This window comes from Fundulus heteroclitus, chromosome 14 (genome assembly GCF_011125445.2).
Source record: "Fundulus heteroclitus isolate FHET01 chromosome 14, MU-UCD_Fhet_4.1, whole genome shotgun sequence".
Lineage (NCBI taxonomy): Eukaryota > Metazoa > Chordata > Actinopteri > Cyprinodontiformes > Fundulidae > Fundulus > Fundulus heteroclitus.
In genome coordinates, this window is record NC_046374.1 from 9,280,035 (window position 1) to 9,305,496 (window position 25,462).

At 41.2% G+C, this 25,462-nt stretch overlaps 2 protein-coding genes across 3 annotated transcripts in view; one reads left to right on the forward strand and one right to left on the reverse strand.

The window, feature by feature from the left end:
• The window catches only part of LOC105925568 (equilibrative nucleoside transporter 2), a 31,372-nt gene extending 17,265 nt beyond the window's left edge, over nucleotides 1–14,107 (reverse strand). The window contains exons 1-3 of one of the 2 annotated variants that reach the window (XM_036146238.1): nucleotides 14,033–14,107; nucleotides 1,402–1,458; nucleotides 1,169–1,250 (exon numbers count right to left, since the gene is read on the reverse strand). In XM_036146238.1, coding sequence (XP_036002131.1) covers nucleotides 1,169–1,250; nucleotides 1,402–1,433 — 114 coding nt within the window. In that variant the 5' untranslated portion in view covers nucleotides 1,434–1,458; nucleotides 14,033–14,107. Of the gene's footprint in view, nucleotides 1–1,168; nucleotides 1,251–1,401; nucleotides 1,459–7,067; nucleotides 7,261–14,032 lie in introns of those variants that run through there. The other variant, XM_036146237.1, reaches the window with a different exon arrangement.
• Nucleotides 7,260–24,824, forward strand: LOC105925528. Its single transcript, XM_036146240.1, has 8 exons — nucleotides 7,260–7,349; nucleotides 7,537–7,607; nucleotides 20,588–20,953; nucleotides 21,054–21,125; nucleotides 21,241–21,318; nucleotides 21,440–21,508; nucleotides 22,697–22,822; nucleotides 22,909–24,824. Exons 2-8 carry the CDS (start codon nucleotides 7,562–7,564, stop codon nucleotides 23,022–23,024), a joined length of 873 nt encoding a protein of 290 aa, XP_036002133.1. The 5' UTR covers nucleotides 7,260–7,349; nucleotides 7,537–7,561; the 3' UTR covers nucleotides 23,025–24,824.
• Nucleotides 24,825–25,462: the final 638 nt, after the last annotated feature.

The following is a 25,462-nucleotide window of genomic DNA, read 5'->3' on the forward strand; positions in this document are numbered from 1 at the left end:
TAAAGCGGTCTGGAGTAGCTCTGGCTGTTGTCAGCGTTGCTGTCCTCTGGTCCAAACTCAAGTCTTTATTGACCTCTAACTAAAGTCTTCCTCCACTACAGCCCTGTGTTCAGCTCCCATCAGGCTGAAGCAAAGCATCCCTGCAGCATGATGCTGCCCCCACCTCTCTTCCTCTCAGTAGGCCTGTTGTGGTCAGGGTCGCCCATGTCTCGCTGTGCTTTATGCGTTTACTGTTCAGACGACAGCTTGGCTATGGTTTTAGAACCTCAGCCCTCATTAAACGCCCTCAGAGGCCTCTCCCAACCCGTCCACTGTGCTCCTTGGTCTTCACGATGCCGTTTGTTCTCTACAGAAGCTCTGGGGCCGGACACAGAGCAGCTGGACTTATACAGAGATTACATTATGTTCATGTGGACTATTTACTAGTTAAGCGACTAAATCCTGTATCCTTCCACTTGATGATTAAGAGCTCAGTCAGCAGAGGCTGATAAGATAAAGATGTGTGATGCTTTTCTAAGCTGAAACCTTTGGTTCAGCATCCGGGAGTCAGCAGGTCAGCAACACGTTTGAAGTCTTTAATGTGACCACACATGCGTCACCATCCTGTGCTTTGATACAACGGAGCAAATCAAGGCCCCACCTCAAGTCATGGGAGTTACTTTCCAAAGCCATTTGCTGCTTTGTCCACAGCCCAGTCACACCATCAAAGAACCCTGATAGCGTCGCTATAGCAACACATTCATCCTTACTTTTGTAGCTTTTCCTCTCCTCTTCCTCTCAGTCATTTAGTGCCACTGCTTTCCCTCTTAGCGGGTCTCCTGCTGCTGCTTCTGATTCAGGCTCTCATCTCAACCAGATCCTGATGGCCAGTTTCCAGAAGGAAAGCCTTCATTACTACAACCATTTATTCTGCTCTCATTAGGGACTGGCAGCTTCCAGGTAGACCTAGAAAACCCTTCCAGGTTTATCAATGCAGTGACCTGATCAGATCACCCCCCTCCCTCCAGCTAAGCAGCTGGAAACAGCCGAGAGCGGCAGCAGTGACCCGCAGTGACCCTCAGAGCCCCGGGGGAACCTGAACCCTGCATCAGCCTCCACACACAAACCCCGCGCCGGGTCAACTACGCCGTCAAGCTGTCGCTACGCCGGAGCCGAGCCAAGTTTTTACCAGCGAGGCCGTCATGAAGAAATTCCATGGCAGCAGCGTTCCCAGGCCCAGGATGAAGAAGATGGTTCCCACGACACAGCCCCTAGGGGTCGGAGGGGGAGACAGAGAAACGAGAGACAGAGAGAGAGAGAGAGGTGGATGTAAAAGCAGCAGTTTCAGAATCGGCTCGTGGTCGAGAGCCAAAGTGTGTGTGGGTTTGGTGGTGGAGAGCAGACAGGTGGAAGTGAGCTCACCGGTCCTGCGGAGCGTCTGGCCGGCCGGTCATACTGACGATGGAGTCTCTGCTGAAGCTGCAGGCAGACAGGAGACAAACAAACATCAGCTCCTGTCGCTGCTGTGGAGAACAGCGTTACCTTTCCATTCTGACAGAGTCAACAGCTGGGTAAACAGCAGCTGGTTTGTGGTTTAAAAAGCAAAGGGCTTCTGTCCTCATGTCACGCCCGGCTGGTCAGATAGCCCTTTGCCTTAATAAATGAAAACCCATCATTTAGAAACTGCTTTAGATATTTATTCTGGTTATCTCCGTGGATTATTGGAACCTTTTAAGTGTAATAAAAGGCAATAAATGAGGAAGTCTAAGGGAGCACTGTTACTCATCAAGCTCCTCACCTCTGCGTATCTGAGACGGCTGCTGCTGAAATATTTAAGGCCGGCTTTTCCTTCAACTGCAGCAATTTGGTCTATTTCCAGACATTATTTTTGGTACTTAGTCCGTCACATTTGATGCTCATAACTCTGGTTGCTGCATTTAATGCCTTAAATAGTACTCAATACTTTGATTTACTTTTTACCAGCATTAAAGATATCATAGATAAAATGGCAACATTATGTTTTCTGCATTCCTCCAATGGTCAGAGTAAAGAACATGTCTTAAAATGTTAAACATTATCTCCATCCACCTGTGGTGTTTCCCTGTTTACTGCTGTGATGTGTCCTCAGATGTTTGATCCTCACCACTTAAAAACAACGTTATTAGCACCATTTTATGGATCTAGCAGAGTATTCCCTGCTGTGGTTGTTTGCACGCTTGTTTCCACCGTCTGCAAAACATTATTAGATGTGACTGCATGGAAAGTGCCCTAGACGGATTTATTGACTATGAGCAGAGTCCCGCTATTGGCTGAGTGTACACATCCTCCTGTTGGCAGACCCAACAGATGGAGGAGGGCTCAATGACTTCCTGTTTGTGTTCCGACGCTCCAAGGCTGGGAAGGCTGGCCCGTTAGCTGGAAAAGCTGCGGCACGGCCCGGTCTTCTGCGGCTTAGCTCGTGCTGAGCGTAACAGAGCTGCACTTCAACATCAGCGGTCTGAGCGGGTTCCTCGGGAACACAAAGCTAGGGCTGAACGATTTTGTAAAATAATCTAATTGCGATTTCTTTTCTTAATATTGTGATTTAATGCGATTTTTTTTCCCCCAGTTTAATTTATCATGTGTTTCAAAATATATACAAACAATAAATCAATTTGTTTCCTCGCCATGTGGATTAGTTGCTAAAAGACCCGCAGCATCTAAACTCGGTGCAGTAATGATTGTGTTCTGCCTACAATATATTTAAATTAAAATTGACTTTTCTCTGCATTAATTACAAGCCACAAAAATGGCCTCTAAATAAAGATGTTTGTAAACAAGGACTATTTTAATGTTTCTATTGATCAGAATATTATTCAAGAGAACAGCTTTTAATTTAATTGGACATCAATCCTTGTTGAACATAAAGTGCAACCAACAAGCAAGTCTATGTATTAAACTGATTGACCTGTACTTAATGCTATGTAGGATTATATAAACTCTAAAGCAAGTAGTAAAAGTAGATTATCTCACTGCTGCAACTGTCTTCCCTTCCATGTGGAGGCAAACCCACTTCAAACATTTTACTGACACCTAATGGACGCGTCTAATTCCCTAATTGTTACATAGCCAAAAATTGCAGACTGCGATTTGGAAATTGTGTTATTTTAAATCAACGATTATATTGAAAATGCGACTAATTGTTTATCCCTACACAAAACTCATCGGAGGATGACGCACGCGCACCATGGAAACCTAAACACACACCACTGTGTTATTCAAAAGAACACAACGCAGCACAAAACACACACAGAGGAGCGTGCCTTCACTTCCATTCATCTTCAAGCCTATGGCCTAAACCTAGCCCAGAAAAAAAGTGAGGACCAACAAAAAGTCCTCCCTTTACTAGTAAAATGAGCAAAACGTGTTCTCATTCAGCACCAGAACACACACTTCCTGCGGCCGTATTAATGAAGAACACGTTCCTTTTGCCAAGAACAAGGTCAGCGGTGTAACTTACAGTAACTTTGCTGTGACCGGGCGTGGCTGAGTAAAACGGTAAATGGGTTCAGCCAGCAGTCAGACACGGTCATCCAAAGCGGATAAAAGGAAGCCGGGCAGAACTCATTTCAGCGTGCTTGTAAATCATGGACCAGAGATTAGAACAGCAACAGGAAAAGGTCCCAACAAGTGTTCTGATGAGACGTGGAGATAAAGCTCAGAGGGGGGGGCTGTGTGCTTCACAGCTGATGAGAACTGGCTGCCTGGGGCTTTAATGTTCCCCTAAGCTTTGTCCTTCTGGACCCAAGGTCAGGACAACAGGTAGGCCCGGTTCCACCACAGGATCAGCGTTACACCGTCCCGTTTGAACCGGAGCACTGTCTGAAGGAAGCTGCTGAAAACCCACAATGAGCCTGGTTCTGACCCACGTTACTGTTCCTGAGGTGGTTCCCCGTCAAACCAGAGCAGTTCTGTTTCATCACTGCTCTCCATGCTATCCAGATTTAAACGCTCTGTTCTTCCTCAATCACACAGATGTTCTTTCTCCGCGGTGCAAAAACTAAAAGATCTTGTTTTGGTTTTTTTCTAAGGACAGCTTTCACACGCTGCATTTTTTCCAGCGGCGTCATTACACCCACTGGAGACAAAGAGAAGTGCGTTTGCTGAGGTAATACCAGGGTAGGAAACACATGGAGCCGCTTGTTTCCAAGCCCTGCAGCTCATTATCTTGCAGAGAGGGTATTCTCTCCTCCCCCCGAGTTTTAGAAACAAAATAAACGGGCCGACTTGAGGATTCTGCTGAACATTCAGCGAGTGTGGGAACCTCTCCTCTTGGCAGGCGATCCTTGTTTAACCCCAATGTTCTGAGGAGAACGCCGAAGACGGAGATGAGGAACAGAGAACGGTTGTTTCTACTCGTGGCAACAGCAGCAACACGTTACCTGAGCTCGTCTTGCTCTCAGCCTTCAGATCCTCGACTGTGGCCCGGTCCGGTCCAGTCTGGGCGCCACATACAGTAAATTAGACTAAAAGAGCAACGTGTTCCTTTACCGACTAAATCTGTACGAGATCCTCCCACGTCAACGCAAAACCGCCACCCAGAACAAGCAGCAGCTTGTTTGAGTGCCAACACAGCTCGTCTCATCAAGCCAGGGCGTACAGAAGTCTGCAGCTTGTTCTGAGAGACCCGCCTTTGCATTTCAGCTCAAATGATGCAGAAATCTGTAACTACCCAACAGGGATAACATAACCATAATATCTCATACGTAGAGGCTAACATTTAGGGTTTGACTGAGGACTTGGGACCACACACGCTAGGCTTCTTGCATTTGTCCCATGAACGCGTCGGTGCATGCATGCAGTCATTCCCACTGCTGCTGAAACAATCTATTGACGATTATTACCTTTATTGCCTGTTTTTATTGCGCCCAGTTTTATGTCAAACGTGTCCACAGCGGCAGGTTAATTAGTCGGGCTATCAGCTCAGGTAGCCGGCTGTAGACGTGAGCTGGTTACTGGCAGAAGGACAAACTGAGGTTTCAGAGTTACGGGTTCAAAACCTTTAAAAAACTTCCATTAAAAGATAATTCTATGTATTATCTACACCCGCTTAGCCCTGCATGGGAACCTGTCTCAGGTGATTATTGGGCGAGAGGCGGGGCACACCCTGGACAGGCCATCAGTCCATCACAGGGGCATTTATAGTCCTAGGACACCAGAGGAAGTGAAGGGACAACTGCGTAGTGGTCCCCTGCACAATGGACAGGGCCAAACACACTGCCTGTCAGCTGGCTGAAATTATTAATATTTTTTAACTGTTCGGAAATACTTCTGGCCTTGAAAAAGACGGACGGTTGCAGTATGGGAATAAAGAAGCAGCGCTTATTACTCATTGGGGCAAAGGCATTTGAAAAGTGTAGCAGGCTCCAACCAGCATATCTGGAAAGCAGACGACGGTTGGCTGGTTACGCAAGCAGACAGCCCGCGTATACAACCTGCTATAATTCACATGTTACTTTAAGAAAAGTAGAATAACTGAACAAAAAGAACATCTTACACGTCACTCACTTGACAACTACAACTAAAGCTATTTGCAGGATGAGTCTAATAAAGGAATCGTTAAGATAACATTTCTGTATTGGCTGATTCAAACTAATTTTTGCAGCATTAGTAAAAGTGTTTAATTGGTATTTTCAGTTATTTTCATTTAACTATCCTATACGTGTCACTTTAAATGTACCCATGAGTACTGCGATATCGTGCAATCGGGTCATTGTTACTCAAGGTCATCACGCAGTCTGATGGACAGGCGTACCCCGCCCCTGGCCCAATGACTGCTCGAGATGGGCACCTAAACCCCACCATCCACGGATGGATGGATGATCACAGCGAGAGAATCTCATCAGGACCCGTGTCTAGACAGCTGCTTACCAGATGTAAGTTAGTTCTGAAACAGCGCTACCTTAATAAATCGGGATCTTCTTCAGTTTCCAGTTGCTGACTGCATCATTTCAAGCTTTAAACGAGGCAATCGACTGCTTTGATTGGTCCTCCATATTTACACCCTGGATATTTGAAAATGTGCAGTTTAGCCTGTCTGCTTAGGGGGTTTAAGTAAGGCACTGTTACTCTTTGGAGACGCTGACCTGTAAATCACATCCCAATTATCAACAACACACACACTCAGAGAGAGAAAAAAAACAGACAAGGTTTTCCTTTCATCAATCAAACCTGTGGTGAAAGAAAACCAAACAGCTGATCGTGGCAAACCACGTCCTTCAGATCTGTCGCATTCATCGTCACACCACCCAACCATAAAAAAATGGATCAGATCTGAATCATCTACCATCTCAGATCTCCAATTACACCTGTGTAGTTTAGGCAAAATTATAATATTTGTGATGCATTTAGCTCATGTCAGGACAGAAGCCGGAAAACACAGCCGGAGGAGAAAAAAAAAAACTTTCAGAGCCCATTCATGTGTCACCATTCAGTTTGATGAAAGGCTTCGCCCACATCTGGATGAGAACCAAGAGACGCAGATGGCGCAGCTATGATAGAGCGGCCATGCTGCTCCTATAAAGGAAGCCACACGGACTGTAGGATGAGCTCTGGAGCTCCTGAGTAACGCTGGCCAGCATCTGATGATGGATCCCAGACATTTGCAGCATCTCACCGTCAGAAACTCCCTCTGCGGCAAGAGAAGCTAAACCCATTGAGCAGCATGAGAGCCGAACACTGAGCTTTACGTCCAGGGACACGTGGTTCCCATGGGAAGTGCACCTGCTCGGCTACCCGGGAGCCAGGCACCACCGCCGGCTACAAAACAAATATCTCTGACGTTGATTCACCCCAAACATGCCGCTATCTACCATTTATAACGATTTAGACTAGTTTAAAGTCACACTAAGGCGTTTCATACAGAAGAGGAAGCTTAAACCGCGAGATGTTTCATCACCCAGACCGCAGTGGACTAAATATTTTTTACAAATCCAACAACGTACTTGATATTTCTAGTTTAAATTCACAGGTTTAGCAGCAGCAGCAGCAGCTCGTTTCCCCCCCCAACAACACTTTTAGCTAACATGATGCCGGAGAGTCTGACTCACCTTGGCTTGTTCGCGTCACTGGCTTTTTATATCGTTCCCCCCGCCCATAGCGAGCTGTTTGCGGTCTACACGGTCCGATATGACCGAGTAGGAAATCAAACTACAAACCCTAATATTAGCTACGCACGTGGCGAAGAGACTGCGGCAGTCTAATATCCATTAAAGCAGCGGCGGTGACCGCTAACTCCTCCCCCTAATAATTTCCGGTTGGGCAGACACACAGGCTGCACGAGAACATGACGTTCCACACCTGCACGCGCGTTACTGCGTTACATCAGCCAGGTGAGGAGAAGCGGTTTGATCAAAGCTGGGTGTGAGGCGTCACAGGAGACAAAAAAAAAAAAAAAAAAAACGAAAGCTCGGGGCTTCCGTACTTTGCGCTTCAGACATTTTGGTCACTGCACTACGAAATGAAATTATTCAGCGTCACAACCCAAAATATTGGTGAGCACACTCTTTATTCCTTCAGAGGTACTCCAGAGATCCAGCTACGGATGCTATCGTGGCTGGAAAGTCACACAACACCACCCATAACCACAGGTAGGTGAAAATAAGGTAACATAAGTGATCCAAAGCTTCACCCAAACATAACCATTGATGTAAATACATTCATATAATAATAATAATAATAATAATAATAATAATAATAATAATAATAATAATAATAATAATAATAATAATAATAATACATTTAATTTATACTGCACTTTCCATCAAAAGATCTCCAAGTGCTACAGGTAAAAAAGAAAAAAAGCATAAAAAAAGCTTTTTTAGAAGAGAGAGAGAAAAAAATAAATAAAAATAAAACATATAAAAGGGACCAAAAGCTTTGCTAAAAAGAAATGATTTAAGGCCTTTTTTAAAACACTCAGTGGACTGAGGTGCCCTCAAGGTGTCAGGGAGGGCATTCCACAGATGCGGGGCAGCAGCACAAAATGCCCCATCTCCCATTGTCCTGAGTGTGGTTCTGGGAATGTGGAGGAGGTTTGAGTGAGTGGAGCGAAGGGATCTGGTTGTCTTCTGTGGGTTGATAAGTTCTTTGAGGTAGGCGGGGGCAATATATATGTATATATATATTTTTTATAAATATATTGATATTGTTCACTAGCTAAATTGTAATTAATAAATACACACACACACACACACACACATATATATATATATATATATATATATATATATAAAATATGTATATATATATATATATATATATATATATATATATATATATATATATATATATATATATATGTGTGTGTGTGTGTGTGTGTGTGTGTGTGTGTGTGTGTGTGTGTGTGTGTGTGTATTTATTAATTACAATTTAGCTAGTGAACAATATCTTCCTTGGTGAGCCGATTTTTTCAACAAGAATAAAACACATCCATAACCAGAGGACATTGAGAGGTCCCACGCATCAAATGTACCTTTTGTCAGCCTCCTCGTATAGTAGTTCATACTTCGAATGGATCCCAACTGCCTGCACTCAGGGTCCCTGAGCAAGACCTTTAACCCCTGATTGCTCCCCGGGCGCCCCACTGTGGCAGCCCACTGCTCCCCAAAGGGGATGGGTTAAAAGCAGAGGTGAATTTCTCCATTGTGAGATCAGTAAAGTTCAATTATTATTATTATTATGAATAGTATGACAGAGACACTTAGGTTGGATATTTCAAAAACACTTGTTGGTAACTAATCAAATGTTCTATCATACCGACAATCTACCTGCTATCATATATTCCAACATTTAAGGGGGGGTAGCATAGTGATTAGAGAGCAGGGTGTTTGTGTCCTGGAGAGGCTGCAAGGTTCCCGGTTTGACTCCCACAGACTGCCACTCTGGGGTCCTGAGCAAGACCCTTAACCCCAGAATGCTCCCTGAGCACCACACGGTGGCAGGCTGCGGCTCTCTAAGGAATGGGTTAAATACAGAGAACAAATCTCATTGGACTATAAAAAACTCTGTAATAACAAATATTTATAATGGCTATAACATTTTTTAACAATTAGCCCGTTTTTCCTTCTCAGGCAAGTTTTTTTTAGTTGTTGTTGCTAAAAATAAAGATGCTGCTATTTGCTGAACCCTGGAAACTCTGTAGCACCAATAAAGATGATGGCGATGATGATAGTTTTTGGATTGACTTATGACAGCGCAGAGCTTTACACTAAATATACTCGATCTGAAAAGAAAAACTCACAGGATAAACGGTTTCCATCATGCAACTAAAACTCCTGGTGTTCTGTCTTCCCTGCTGGTGCAGCCAGTAGCAGCAATAGACCGTGAGGCCAGAGCTCCACAGACAGTGCAGTGCTGGAGCTGATTTATCAGCCTGGCACAGTATGCATGGATGCTCCACTTGATCTTGCTGAAAACGGTTCAAAACCCAGCTGCCTTGTAAAAAAAGATTGCTTAACTATCATTCCTTTTTGCTGTACTGCTGCTGTGTTCCTTTTGTGTGTATTCCCTGTTGGTTGTAGCTGATGTTCGCTAACATTGAGATTTATTCCTGTTAAAGGAGAGTTTTTCTGTCTACTGTCCCTATATGCATGCTCGGTATGAGGGATTGCTGCAAAGTCATCGACATAATGCAAGGGATTATCCACGGTGGCTACAAGCTCATCCAGGAGGTGTGAATGCAGCAAGTCAGGGACTCAATGAGGTCTGCTGGGTTTCTTTAGATAGAAAAGGATTTAACCAAATTGCCTGGGTGATTTAATGGTACTGACTCTGTCGTGCTTTGAGATAACAAGTGTTGTGAATTGGCGCCATATAAATAAGCTCATTTGAATTACTACGGTAAAAGCATTAACCCTCATATTTAAATATTGTATCACAGCTAATCTTTTTAATTCATGGAAAACTGGCGGTTCTCATGGAAATACACTCAGCAGCCGCTGGAAAACCTGTTCAGTTGCTTGTTATTGCAAATAAGGAAACAGCCAATCACGAGGCCGCAACTCAGGCCTAAAAACGTTGGTTAAACTATTTACTCAAGTTCCTCATCAGAATGAGGAAGAACAATACAATACGCAAAAGCAACCACATTGGACAACAACAGATTAGAAAAACTTTTCCAATGGCTTTAATGTTTGTGAAAGAAAATCTAAGTTTTTGTGCCCTGAAAAAATGCACAGATAACCCTGGAAATAATACTGCAGGTCAAATTTACTTTTACTGTCTAGCACAATATTGTGCAGAACTAATATAACTAATGCCGCACCGTTTCTCCGCTATGTCTGACCAAGTCCCCCTAGTTAATCCAAAACTGTGTCCTTCAGTGACCCAAACCTATGGTTACACGATATCCCTCTAAGTGGTCTTGCTGTCCAAACCCCCCAGCACAGAGAGCGCCTGCACTGCAATGTCTTTGGAGTGCCAGATTTATTTGAGTGAGATTGGACCTTGCTGGCATGAGGGGGGATAGATAACAGTTAATATTTATCTTACTGCAGTGTTGTGCCGCCCCTTGAAACATTAATTCAATCTGATTCATTAATCCTCTGGTTGAATAAATAAAGCAACATCACTGTTGCTCATGCGCCAGCTAAGGAGTTCGTCGAACCTCCGCTCCAACCGTCAACAACCGACATTCATTACGTCCTTACTTGCTTTATTTCATCCACCTGCTTTGCCTGCTGCTGGTGGTCAGAGGGCCTGGTGGCACCAACTGTATTGCAGCCTTCCTTCTGTCAGTCTGGCCCAGGGCAGCTTTGGCTACAATTGTGCTTTTGAAAGTACAGTGCACTTTTATAAGCAGGGAATGAGGAAACATGTCGGCAGAGACCGATGAATTAAGCCGCATGAGATAAAATTAACTTGTGGGTCTTTAGCTTGGCTTTAAAAAACCTCCACAGAACATGCTTGCTGAGTGTCTTGACCGGGATTGTTCCACAAAAATGTCAAGAATTTGAGAAGCTGGACTTTACTGAAGAGAAATAAGTATACCTGTTTTGTTTGTGTTTTTTTAGTTTCTTCCATTAGGGTGTTGAAGAACCTCCAGGGAAGGAAGCACATGTTTTTTAATTGATGTTGGATTATTTTCTTTATGTAAATGGGATGACTTTGTTTTTTTGTTCTACCTGTTTATAATTGCAATCTTTAAAATTAATTTTTGCAATAAAAAGCTTAAGAAAAGCTTACCACTATAAGTGAGTGAATGGGTGACTCAGGACTTGATAAAGTGCTATATAAGTGCAGGCCATTTACCGTCATTAATCAAGTATATCCCACAATACGCGTATCAGCTGAAATCCTTCTCTGCTAAAAGTCATTTCGCCCATTTGTGAACTAATGGTTCTCTGACTCAGCTTGATTTCCTCAGCGACGCCACAAGTTCACACAGACAGCAATTTGTGTACAGAATCTCGGAGCTGCTGTGTGATTTTAAGAAGTCACATTCAGAATGATGCATCCCGAAAGAAGTGTGGAAATGATCACAAGTCCATTTTTATCTCACATCACGTTTTTATCATGTCATAAGTGAAGGTCAGCAGTTTGTCTAATGACCTGATAGAGAATACGGACGGATGCTTCATTCCAGTTTGTCAAACCACTGCCACGTTCAGAACTATTTAAAAAGATTCTTGAAGACCTTGTTTATGATAAATATTTCTGAGAAAAAAATTACATTGTACCAGTGTGAAAGGAAAGAATGCAGCTGCTACACATTCCTCAAAACCTCGAGGCAAAACAGAGAAATTAAAAATGTCCTAATCAGAAAATAAACTTGCCAAATAAATTATTGAGAAGGGTTAGTTTGAGTGAAGATATTGTGTTAACGCCGGGGCATTCTTCACTGTTAGGGATTAAGAGAACAAAGATGGCAGCGAGGGGCTGAATTAAACTGAGAGTGAACAAATCCTTCAAAGTTTGTGGATAAATAAAAGAATATTTATATTCAAGTTTAAGCCCCAGATTATTCATTAGCTTGGCAGATTTACACTTACACTGCATTTACAGGCATGTCTCAAAAATAAAGCAATCTACAGGGAATATGTTGGAAAAATGGTTTCATTTACATTTTATACAAAAAAAGCATGTCAAAAATTGTTTAGAACCTTTTGAGTGATCACTGGAAAAAATCTGTGTTAGCATTACAGAAATGAAGCCCATTTTTTAATTGCTGAACAGGTTTTTGACAATTTCCTCTATATTTGTTAAAGAGCTCCAAGTCTTTAAGGCTTGAAAGCTTCCCTGGCATCAGGTTGATCTTTAGCTCCCTCAACAAATCAAATAAAGTCCAGCCTAATGCTGGGCTATTCCAACATGTTAGTACTTACAGTCAAAATAATAATAAAATAATTTGATCAAATTAAAAGGACACAAAAAAGTTTACAAACTGTTAAAGTGCAACTAAAGTATTGGGAGTGTATTGTAATGTTCTGTTTTGGTTTGGGTTTATTGTTTGGGTAGGCTAGTTCTCTCCTGCCTCTGGGTTTATTTCTGCAGTAGGTTCTGTCTGGTTTTAGATTCATATTTAGTCTGTTTACTATTTCAGTTATCTTTATTAGCTCTGTTTTCTATTATGTGTTTTGTTCAGTCTTAGATTTTATGATCAGGGGTCCGTTCTTCGTACGTTGCTTAAAACATCCGAGATCAAATGAGACATCCAAGATGATTTAATCCGGCTAATCATGATCCGGCTAATTGGGTTCTTCCAACACCTGTTGTTTACGATTAGTATGGCTGGATTGAGTTATCTGAGACAACTGCGTGTTCATGCGTTTGTTTAAAAGGGGAAATGTATCGACAGTAGAAACAATGATCAGCAGCGCTGCTATTGGCTGTTCAGCAAAGAACGCGCACAGTTTTTCTCCCAAGCAGAACCAGAGCTTGGAAGGTTATGCCGAATTTGAGTCATTAATTAAAACACCTCAAAATCTGTTAAAGCCAGGAGAGAGGGCTGGCAAAAAGCAGCAGACAAATTAATGCGTAAATACTGTCCATGGTAGATGTTTCTATCACTTTCTACAGCATGAATTTTTGCATTTTAATAATTTCATATGTACTTTGTTCTTTTATATCAGAGCCTCCACGGGACCCACTAGAACATGGGGACAAGTAAAAGTGAAATACAAGAATATTCTACAAAATGGTAGCCTTTAATTATTATACTTTATTTTAAAAAGGCACTTGTTATGTCAAGAGATCCAAATTTCAGTGTCATTCCTTAGACACGGGAAGTAAAGGACACGTGCAAACTGGGAATTTTAACAAAAAAAAAAAAATCTTTATCTATAAAAAATGAAAATCTTCCTTTTCCAAGTCATCCACAGTTTACACGGTAAAACTGTATTGCTCCGTGGCTAGATAATCCATCCATAGTTTTTTCTAATACAATATACGGCTCGACAGGAAGCAAGCCTTTCAAAGTAAACTAAACTTCACAATAAAATGGCCTGAACAAATCTTCTTACTGAATATGATAAAAATAAAAAGCAAACTATCATACAAATAACTTAAATATTTTAGATTTATGGCTCCAACACCACTTTTTCCTCTTTAAAAGCCACTGTTAAATGATGTTTGTCTGTTTATAACAGCCACCAAGAAAAATCTCTCTACAATTACACTGTCGCGCTGCGCTAAAGGATCCTGTCTATTGCGCAATACGTGATTAATTCGAAAAACTCTGCAAATTATTCTTGCACCTTCCGCAACAGGTTGCTGTCGTAAAAATGGACATGGCTAGGACAGAGTTCCCTATCTCCTCCGCTTATACAGCCGTGATATAATCCTGTTTACATGAAATGAGCCTGTTCTCGAGCAGGCTTAAGCTGGCGCACATGTTGCTATGACAACAAGTGCAGGATGTCTTTCGAAGAACCAAACGATCCAAGATCATGCCAAATTGTCAACAATGAAATCCTGCTAACTGAGTTAGCGACGTACGAAGAACGGACCCCAGGTTTCTGTCAGCTCCCTCAATCGCTTCCACCTGTCCGTGATTAATTAGTTTAACTCTGCTCACCTGTTCGTCCGGTTATTTAAGCCTTCCTTAGTTCTCTGCTCCCTGTCGGTTTGTCACTTGTCACCCATGCGTCCGTTGGTAAGAGCTCCCAGCACATTGAGCCTGTCTGTAACCTGATCTGTTTTGTTCTGCCCAGTTCTGTTTGCCGGTTCAAAGTCAAGTTGTCTGGATGTCTGCCTTACCCTTTTTGGACCCTGTTCTGTTTGCCTGTTTTGATTCCCTCTCCTCACCTTCCCTCCATTAAAACACCGTCAAAAGCATTTCTACAGTGTTTGGCTGAATTCTGGGTTCTTCACCACACCATTCATCACATGTATAGAGAGAAATATGAATTAAACGGAACCAAAAGCACTGAATAACTAAAATAAAAACGATTAAAAAAAACATACACAGTGAGAACAAAATTGGCCTTCATAAAACAAAAACAAAAGACAGAAAGCATAGCCCATGATAGCACCCCCTCTCTGCGGGGTGGCACAAGAAACCAGAAATCTAAAGCAGGATAAAAAGCCCCTGAGGAGCTGGCAGGTCTTGGAGGTTAGAAGGATGTCATCCATGTGATAGGCCCTTAGTGAAATATTTTCAGCGGGTAGAGTTGATCTTTTGAACCTTAAGGTTATATTTTAGTTGTCCTGGACCACATTGTTGGCTGGCCTTCCCAGATGCCTTTGTAGACTAGGAAAAAGCAAAATCAGAGAAATCAGAATCCACTGAATTGGCAGCGTTTGTGCACATAAACAAGGAGTGTGACTTCCGTTCCACTTTGCTCTCATTGTACAGACATTTTAAATATAATATACAAGTTTGGTGTGAAATAAAGGACAGGGTAAATGTTTATGTTCACTGGGGCTCTGTAGTCCCAACGGAGAGCAAGTCAGCCCTGATGATCCTCTGTACAGACCTAACCGTTGCAGTTTGCACCTGTCCTGTTTTGGGACTGAGCCAAACCACACAGTGATGGACGGACACATGGCAGGCTGGAAAATGGTTGTGTGTACAATGACCAGCCAGCAGCTCCAGGTTATTCTTTAGTTTTCACACAAAGTAGGACCATCTCAGGTCCAGAGAACGGATGGTTCCTAGGAACGGGAAGTGATCGACGATGTGATGATGATGGTGATCAAACCAGTCTAGTACAGTGCATTTCTAATTTGATCACAGTTGAATTATAATGGCAACTGGTAAAACGTTGTGTTAACAAGGAAGCCCAGCCAATTGCACAGAGCCATCTCTCCGCCTGAGTAATGGTGTAGAAACGGACAGCTGAGGGCATCCATATTTCCTTCTAAATCTTACTGTTTATTGAACTTAGTGGAATCTTAGAGTGAAACTCACAATCAAATTGTTGCTTACTTGCGCCCTCTGCTGGTGTAAGCAGCTACTTAAATGATTTTCAGCATGATTTATCTATCCCTGGTCCCTCAGTGATGAGGAGTCAGAATAGGCGGACAACTTTAAAGTAGGATTTCCTCTACTCAGAAATCGTTCAGGAGTGGCTGGTTAATTGGAGTTGTTATTGACATGATTTCCCAAGGTTAACTTCTGGTATTTTAGTTGGTTATGTTCATGCAGAATTGCATTAAGAACTGTGCAGAGAACTTAATACAGAGCCTAACGACTCTCCATTGTAGGGGCGATCAGTTCCAGGTGAATTTACATGTTAATCTAAGGTCTAACGAGGGATTGCCAGCAGGTCTATAAAGCTTGGAACTCCACACTAATCCAGACATTTTGAATTGAGAAAGCTTCCTGGATGGGAAGTGAATCGTCCTCAGCTTCAGAATAGAAGTCCAGTTATTTTATTTTTAACCTTTCGAGATTACTGGTGTCCAATTTAGGTTTCTGCCATTGCCCTTTATCTCTAGAAATGTCTTAAGAAGCGACACCAAGTCAGTTTAAAGTTTTTATCCAGATGCTGCAGACGTCTACTAAACAAATAATATTTCCTGAATATTCCAAACAAGAGTTTTCAGTTCCTTTTTGTCTGGCATCCTTGTATTTCCCTGGCCAGATTGCCATGGAAAGGTGTGTTTCTAAACTGCAAGCGGAAGCGGTTTTAATAAAGCATGCACATTTTATTCTGGATCATGACATGCTTAAAGTTTGACAAATGTTAGATGTTGGTTGTAAGTGATAAAAACTTTGATCCCCTGCAGTCTGTGATCATGTAACATACTTACACGTAGCCAGTGGGTTGCCCACAGAGCACAGGCGATAGAAGGAGAAAAAATTATGCACTTTATTCTAATCTGCCCTGTACTTCAGTTAAACCGCAAGCTAAATAAAAATGTCATTCCATCCATCCATTTTCTGACCCGCTTAATCCCTCATGGGGTCACGGGGGGTGCTGGTGCCTATCTCCAGCGTTCACCGGGCGAGAGACGGGGTACACCCTGACAGGTTGCCAGTCTGTCATAGAAAATTGTATTCTCTGCAGATAGTTTTTCTACACTGTACAGAATAATGCTACCTGACAGCAGGTGGCGCTATTGAGCTGTATTCTAAAATAAAACATTTACACAGAAACAAAAGCATCCCAAATCATGTGAACCACAGACCCCTTTGATTCTCATACCTTTCAAGTGGGTGCAAAGCTTTGCTGAATCCACACAACAGCTTAGATTGGCGTTGAGTTGAAAACAGTGAGGTTAGTTTACTGAACGTTAATATGTCTAATAGGCGTCATGCATATTGTATTTCTTATTTTACAGAGACAAAAAAAGAAGAAAAGTCTTTGCAACGACCAACTCTGTTCCTAATCTACCGTTGCAACCAGATATTTACAGACACTGTATTAAGAGACATATAACTATACCAAACTTTAGATTTAGGACTTTATTCAAAGTCAGACTTTTCCACACACTAAGACTACAGCACCTTTTGAATTTTGGAGAGCTCAAGTGATGATGCCACGACTTTCTGTGCTTGTGGTTAATTCATAACCTGCCAATGCATCTTAGAGCAACACTTCCAGCCCCCTGCTTCCTTGTGTGACATACGGACGCCTGAAGGTACCACTTTCATTTGTTTGAACACAGGTGTTCAAGAGATTAATGAGTTTTGGTATCAACCTCAGAACAAAAGAAAAGACCTTAAGAAGCTGCTGGTTAGTGAGCATCATCATCCAGAGTGAAACGAGTCCCTTACCCACATGGGCTGAAGGGCTGCTCAGAGAAAAAGCAACCATTTCTGAGAAATGAGTTTGAAAATGCACTCTGGGACACAGACGTCACATTTTATAGACACGTTCTGTGGTCTGATGAAACTAAAAGTGAAGTGTTTGGCCACGGTGTTTGTTGTTGAGGTCGCTGAACACCCTCCCAGCTGGAAAGTATGGGGGTGGCAGCGTCATGCTGGGCTGGTGTTTTGTTGCAGCTTCCTTTCTAAAAATAGATGGCATTGGTGGGGAAAGAACATTGTGTTGAACATCGCGGCTGCATCTCACCTCATCAGGCAGGAAGCTGAAGTTTGGGTGAAAATAGGTCTCCCAAAATGAACAGTGTGTCTAAGGATATTGACAGATTAGTTACAAGGAGGCTAAAGGACAAAAAGGTCAATGTTGATGTGAGGTTGCTGTCACACAGCCCTGTTGTCAGTCCCATAGAAAATGTGTGTGCAAGCAAGGTGACTCACAGAACAAACCTGACCCTGTAACCCCGGTTCTCTAAGGGGAATGGGTCATAATTCACGCAAACTTGTGGAAGGAAACCAAAAGTGTTATCTAAAGCTGAGTCTTAGTGTAGTTTAAAAGGCAATTCTCAGAACCTGACATGACTTGAGAAGTTGTAAAATTGTTTCTCTGAATTATTTCTCCAATATTTCTTATTTTAGTTCTTAAGAACATATCTGAGTTTCCTACAGATAATTCTGAAGTCTGAGTGAAATGAATAAAAAAATACTGTTATCTGTGGTGATCCAGACAAAGAAATAATTGAACCTCTATAGGTTTAAGATTGTTAGACACCTTTGGTCTGATTATGCTCCTATGTGTTAGAGGCTATTTTAGTTGTAAAATCTGTAAGTAAAGGAAATATAACAGTTCGCTGTTGGTGGCGCTGTTGCTGTGCACAAGACAGGTGAGCTGGAACTGGGCAGAAGAAGAGAAGCGGCTGTTCGCAAAAATAAACGTTGCCATGTGCTACTCCCAGTTATCTGCTTGAACATTATTTTGTTTGACATAGTGTATCATACACAACATTACCCATAGAGATGCCATGGGAGGGCATCAGGTGCAATGGCAAACTGTACATATGTTTGAAACTCAACATATTCAAACATCTGAACCCTCCTTGTTAAACAATTGACTGACAAACAGTTACCTTTGTTTTAAACATCCTGTTTTTAGCAGGAGCCCAACCTTTCCCTAAACATGACGATGTTTTCTGCAATGACCCGATGCACAAGTAAAGGTTCAGATTCTTCTACAATCACAAATGTGTTGCAGGTGATTGAAGGCTGGGCGAGTATGAGAGTCGTTGCAGCGCTTTAAACAACGGAGATGGACACATACAGAAATAATTGGTTGTTTTTGTCTTTGTTCATGAGGTTGGAAGTTGCATGTCTCAGACAGGGCCGGGTAGTGGCCTGTGTTATGAGTCTGTGAGGTTTGTGGTTGAGCTTCTTCCTGCTCAACGGTCCGAAGCAGAGTGCAGCCATTTCCGTTAAGCAGACCCAAAAGAAAGATGTTTTGGAGCGTCAATGCAGGGGGGAGTCAACTCAGTTCTTCAAAGACAATCGGCTTTGCAGGTCTGAGACTGAAGCGTCTTGCTGTTGTTTCTGCTACAGCGAGGAGATAAAGTCCTGGACTGAAAGGCAGTTCTCTAAGTAATCAATGCAGCTGCAAATGAGTTTTAAACCTGCAACAGACATAAAGAAGGACAGCAGTTCTATGAAAATAACGGTTAGGTTATTCACCTTTAAGGGATATTTAAAAAGCTTGAGCAAACAAAAAACAGTCCATAGCGCGACAATCAAAAAGGCATCAGAACTGACAGATAAACTCACAGCAATATATGTTATTGCACATTAAAAAAAGGGATCAGCAGAAAGGAAACATTTTAATGTCTAAAGTAAATTTAAATGAATCTGTATAGATCCATAGTGATTTAAACCATTACTTTCGTGGTTATTTTACCGTTCCATGTTTTTGTCATTAATATAGACTCAATCTATGTTACATTTATATAGTAGCTTACACTCAAGCACAGGAATTTTGTTTTGGACCCCAGATTGTGTAGCACCTTAGAGATTCTTCCAGGTAAAGATATTTTATAATAGATCCACAATGTGTGATCTGTTTGAACAGGTTTGGCACTCATGACAGTTTCTATATACGCGTGTGTGTTTGTGTACACTCATTGACTTTCTATTTCTGCTAATCTATTTATTTTTTTACCAGCTAAAGAGTTAAGAAGGAGACAGTGATCATGACAACAAACCCACAGACTGAGGACAGAGAAGAGCTATGTGAGAAATGAAGGTGTGGCTCTTTTTTAACTCATTTAGAGGAAAGCAGACCGCCTGTGGTTTCTAAGGTTTCTGTTTTTTGAGAACACCGTTAAGTGTAGATGATGCCTGCCATCTATCAGCTGTGTTACATGTCAGAGACTGTAGGCAGTTGCGTTGTGGTAATCTGGGGTGGATCGGGATAAAAGGATGACCCTCCTACTGTCCTTTCTACTCCTGTGTGCTGGTCCCGATTCATCTTGGAGTAAGTAAGAAAAGAAGAATTGACGCCTTTTGAAAAAATGTACTTCTATGCCAAATTCACACCATGTAATTATTTCGTATTCACAAAATGGTTATTACAATCTTTTGCACTAAAGATTTATTTAAATGAAAATGTTTGAACTCTCCAGAGCGTTAAGACAGAATTAACCAAAAATATGTTAGATAAATGTTACTATGAGCTTGATAATTGCATTGTGGGTTAATATATGAACAGTATACACAACCATTGTTAAACTTAACATTAATGTTCTTGTAAGCTTATCCTACATGCATACATTCATCCATCCGTTATCTATACCTGCTTACCCGTGCAGGATCGCAGGGATATTTACATTCATACTCAATTAATTAGAATATTATTCAAAAGATAGATTATTCCAGTAACTTCATTCTTATTAAGTGAAACACATTATATAGATTAATTACACAGATTGATGTTTTCAAGCCTTTATTTTTGTTATTGATGCCGGTTTTCTGCTTACGGTTAGTGAAAAACAAGATTTAGGATTAGAATATGACTCCAGACCATAAAATCACATGTTTAGTACAAACATGTGGACTGGATGAAAAATATGTTTAATATAGTTTGTTATCTTCAATAGGTAGTTTTAATCTGATAATTGAGTGTCACTGGAACACATATTGAAAGTTATTGATCAGGAGCATATATAAAAACAACTTAATAAATACTTTTAAGGTGATTCCATTTTTTGTGTTTCACATAAAACGCAGAACTCTTCGCTTTCATCTGAGTTCCTTAAACCGTGCACTTTACAAGCATTTTGTCAGACGAGACGTCTCATATTCAGCTGTGTTCCTCAACAGGTGTCTTATTCCACTCGCTTACCGTGAGTCAGAGTGCGGATGTCTCTGTCCTGGAGGGGGAGACGGTGGAGATCACGTGCTGCTGGGATAAAAGAGCTGAACGAGTTGGCCTCAAATGGCTGAAAAACCAAATCGCAATCCAGAATAAGACCTACGTGAATCAGTCCGAGGAATCCTCCAAAGAGCAGAAAAAGAAGTGTGCCGTTCTGGTGATTACAGAAATCAAAAGAAGCGACGCGGGGATATACGTGTGCCAGGTTTCTGTAGAGATACCAGTTTTGGCTGAATTCAAAGGGAATGGTACGAGCATCGCAGTTACAGCCACAGAGAACCCGCCTGACAGCACAGAGCGCCCACAAGTTAACGGTAACCAGTAAAACTCTTCTGGGTTTATATCTATGTTAAGTTTATCAAGATAAATGAAAACACCCTAAAAACACACAGGAATATGCATTTGTTTATTTAGAAGAGGAAAAGAAAATAGACGGAGTAGATGAAGGCAAAAGAGACGACAACAGTAACACCCACATTGTAGACGGTAGGTAGCAAAACACCAGAGGTCTGATGTTCCTCAAAGTACACCTATGGACTGCTTAACGTGTTGTTTTCTAAAATCTGGGAAATGTTTGTCCTACAACTTCCTTCCATTCCAGTAGCAGAAAAAGAGAAAAGAAGAGAAGTCATACACAAAGGGAAAACAGCTGACAGGGCAATTAATGCCGTAGCTGATGGTAAGTGACATTTGATGGGTATACCTGCTATAGATACAGCTGCACGGTCTATTTTGTTGTCGTGTTGTCAAATAGAGCCTTAACCAAGACACACAAGAAATGTTTTCTGATTTTGTTGAAGATAAAAAGGAAAGAGGAAGCAAATTGGGAGAAAATGCACAAGATGATACAAATCTACACACTGCTCATGGTAAGTAAAATAATATCCATCTGCTTTAATGAATAGTATGTTACACTGCCAAGTCTTTGCACACAACCCAAAAAAAATCTGTACACAACAGAGATGTCAGATTTCTTCACCTTTCATTTTCATTTCAAAGTTTATTTGGTAGGGACAGACACACATCGACATAGACAAACTGAGCACCATGTTGGCGTCATAGTGCAATAGCTACTGCTAATTCGCACTGTTAAAAACAACTGTAAAAAAGAAAAATATATACAACTACTTACCGATGAGAGATGTGGTTTGAATAAGTTTCGTACAGTAGAAAATAAGTGTTTGCTAGAAAATATCCCAACATAATGGTCTTCTTTATCTCACAACAAACACACAAGTAGGGTGGCAAGGTGAGACACTAATATTTTAATACAAAAATAAAAATAATAAGTCTACACCACAAAATGCAGAGAAATGTGAAAAAGGGTTTATTACCAGACCAGAATAACTTCTTGGTACTAAACTAATGATCGTCATAATAAAATATGGAAATTATATAATGCAGCCACATATCAACACACAATTTACGAACTAGGCTTATGTCGTTGTATGATAAACAATGGAAAAATATATTGTCATATGTCAAAAAAAGAAGAAAACTTTGTAAGTTTCCAAAAATAAAAGACGTGTTCATTTTTGATTTGTGGTTAAACGCATCGATGCATTAAAAACAGAATGTGGCCATGGACGACTTATTCCTCTATCCTATGTTTTGTTGTTCTGTTGCCTTTTACTCAAGATGCTCAAAAACGTTCAGGCTTCTGTTTCCACCGTTCTTGTCTCAAACATAACATCCAAACATAAAAAAAATAAAAATCTGGCATTAGGACTGTTGTTTTTCTGACCACTCCTGAATGGCAGGGTGCAGTTTAAGCTTCTGATGCACTCAGACTTGCCCCCATTTAAAACACAATTCAACTGATGTGGAAGAGAATTGAACCCTCAGACCTCTCGTTTTCGTTCAGCTGTCTAATAAATAACATTGAGTGCAGGAATGAGCAAGAGCAGAAAACAAGATGCATTGCACAACATAAACTGAGCACTCGGTATAAACAAAAAAACTTCCTTCAGGACTCTTAATCTTCCAGTTGTCTAGTTAAACATCTCATACCAACATCATGACAACTTGTGAATATTTTATCTGATGTCTTTTTGAAGGAAAGTCAGACGCTTCCCAGCTGGAAGTGTTCACTTTTATCCTGAGGTCCCTGCCCATCCTCGTCCTCATCACATCCTTCTTTTGGCTCTACTACTTGGGGATGAAAGCTCAGAAAGCCAAAGCAGGTACTGGAGAAGTCATTACATCATGTCAAAATTGCATGTGTAAACACGTTATATTAGCTGTAGAGTTGACTGATATTCCCTTTTAGCTTCAGCCGTTCCTGAGGACAAAGCCGCCTCACAACAAAACATAGAGGAAGACCAAGAAGAAGAGAAGAAAGAAGAGAATGTGACAGAGGAAGCAAGAGAAGAACAAAAGGAATGAGGCAACAATTGGCTGTCTAGTGGTCATCCTGTTCAACCAGGAAGAAATGTGGACTGGACTGTCTTACCCTACTGTAGATGTTGTTATAAGTTAATTTATTTACGTATTTAATTATCCTACCTGCAGGGCCCCATGGCAGCTGGAGCCTATCTCTAGTAATGAAGGGTTGGAGCCCATTACACCCTAAACAAGTTACCAATTATTCAAACACACCAAAGTCTCCAATCAGACTAGCATGCAGGGATTTTGAAATGTGGAAAGACGTTGGTGTACCTGGACAAAAGCCACAAACACATGCGGAGAAAATGCAAACTGCAGATGGAAACACAATTAAATGATTAAAACAGGATTAGACTTTTGTGGCTGATTTTGACTTCCATTTTTTTGGTAAAACTTTGACTTACGGTCTGATTCCAACTTCTCTTTAAAAACCACAATATTAAAAAAATTAACAGTGTTCACAACATTTAATCCTCTTACAGTGACTGGTCATCCAATGTGCACATTAGGAGCAGAGGCAATGTCCTGCCCTTTAGATGAAAGTGTCCAGTGTATTTCCCAACATACCTACAGGATACAGCATTGTTTTTGAGGAAATCACTAACTATGCTGAAGAAGTCATAGAAACACTTCTATGAAAGATAATGTTTGCTGCCAAAAGGTTAAAATTGCAGATGAAGAAATGTACACTGTGAACTGAGATGAACAAGGTTAGTATTACTAACATAGCAGCCTCCGGGGGTATTCCTTAAAGTATGAACCTTAAAATGATCACGTTTTAACTTGAGATTCCCAAAAGGCTGCAAATGTTTCCAAATCCAGAATCTTGTGTAACAGAGATTGAAAGATCAAAAGGGGGAAAAAAGTGCAAATTTGCTCCTACCTCATTCAACCTCCCTGTTATCCACTGAAGGTCTCACTGCCTCTCGCTCTCCACCTGACTGAGCAGCAAATTTGTCTCAGTGTTTCTTTGAAAATATAGTTTATTTATAAATATTTACATCTATGACTTTCTCTAAAAAACTCACTAATGCGTATAGGGGGCTTTAAACCTTCACTCGGTAACAGCATCCACACCAAAGATTGTTGTTATCGATAATTATTTGAATGTGCTCACACATGGTGTATTAAATTTTGAGTTTCCAATGGGGCGATCACCAGGGCAGGGCCCGATTTGGGTCTCTAGCTGATTTGTGAGCCAATCTGTTCTTATTCTGAGTATTCAGTTAGAATTACATTTTTCATATATTATCAAAATAAATCCATGGCAATACCAGGATATGGGGGTGGCTGGTGCCTGACTTCCAACATTGATGCCGGTAAGAAGACCAGAACACGATTATTGTGTAAAAGAAAAAAGTGTTTCTGTTTATGCATACTTTATAAAAAAATACAGGGTAATTATGGTCAATTAAAACAAAGGAGAAAACATTTTTAAAATCTGGACAATCCTGCAGTTGCTACAACAGAATGCGTCAGAATTCTAGTTTTACAAAAGGTGAATTTCTTTGTTGAACAATGAAAGCAAAATTACCAGCCACTGTTAAAATACATTTGCTTGTTTGCCTGTAAAGAACTTCAGTGTCACAGTTGGGTTGATTGTAGGTCAAGTGTGATTGTAAAACCCAAGTGTCTTTCAGCCTTTATTTAAAGACGAACACACTGGAGGCATTGAGGTCATTATGGTCGGTTACAAACTCAGCAGGCGATGTTGATGTTTCATGAACACAACCCAAATTATATCTGAATACAACAGAGATGTGTTTCATTTCTGCAGCTCACTGGACTGTTCAAAATATTTGGAAAAAAACAAACAAACATCTATTTACCAACAAGATATGCTGTGGATATAACAAGTTCCGTACAGCAGAAAATAAGTATTTGCTGTTTGCTAGAAAACATCCCAAGATCATGATCTTCTTTATCTCACAGCAAACACAAAAGTAGGGGGGATAAGTGAGACTCTAATATTCTACAATTTTTTTAAAATAATATCAAGTCTACACTACAAAATGCAGATAAAAATGAAAAAGGGTTTATTACTCAACAACAACAATCTCTTGGTAGTAAACTAATGATAGTCATATTAGAATCTGGACGTTATCAAAAGTGTTATTGTGTTATTGCAATGCTGTTTTTGTCAAGTGTGCCAGACAAGCACAATTCAACACTGGGCTCGGCATGAGTGGAGGACGAGGCAGAGGACCCCCTGAGACTGTTCAATTTTACACAAGGCGGGTGAGACGGCTCCATATGAGGTGGCTGCCTGCGAGCAGGCTTGCATACAATGTGCAAACTGATGTCACGCTTACACAGATGTCAAGCAAGGTATTTACAATATATGACTTACTTCATTACTATTATTGCTCAATTACAGTTGTATTTCTCTAGACTGTTCTACACTGTAGTCTGCTTCCTGCTTTTGGAGGGGACTCTGG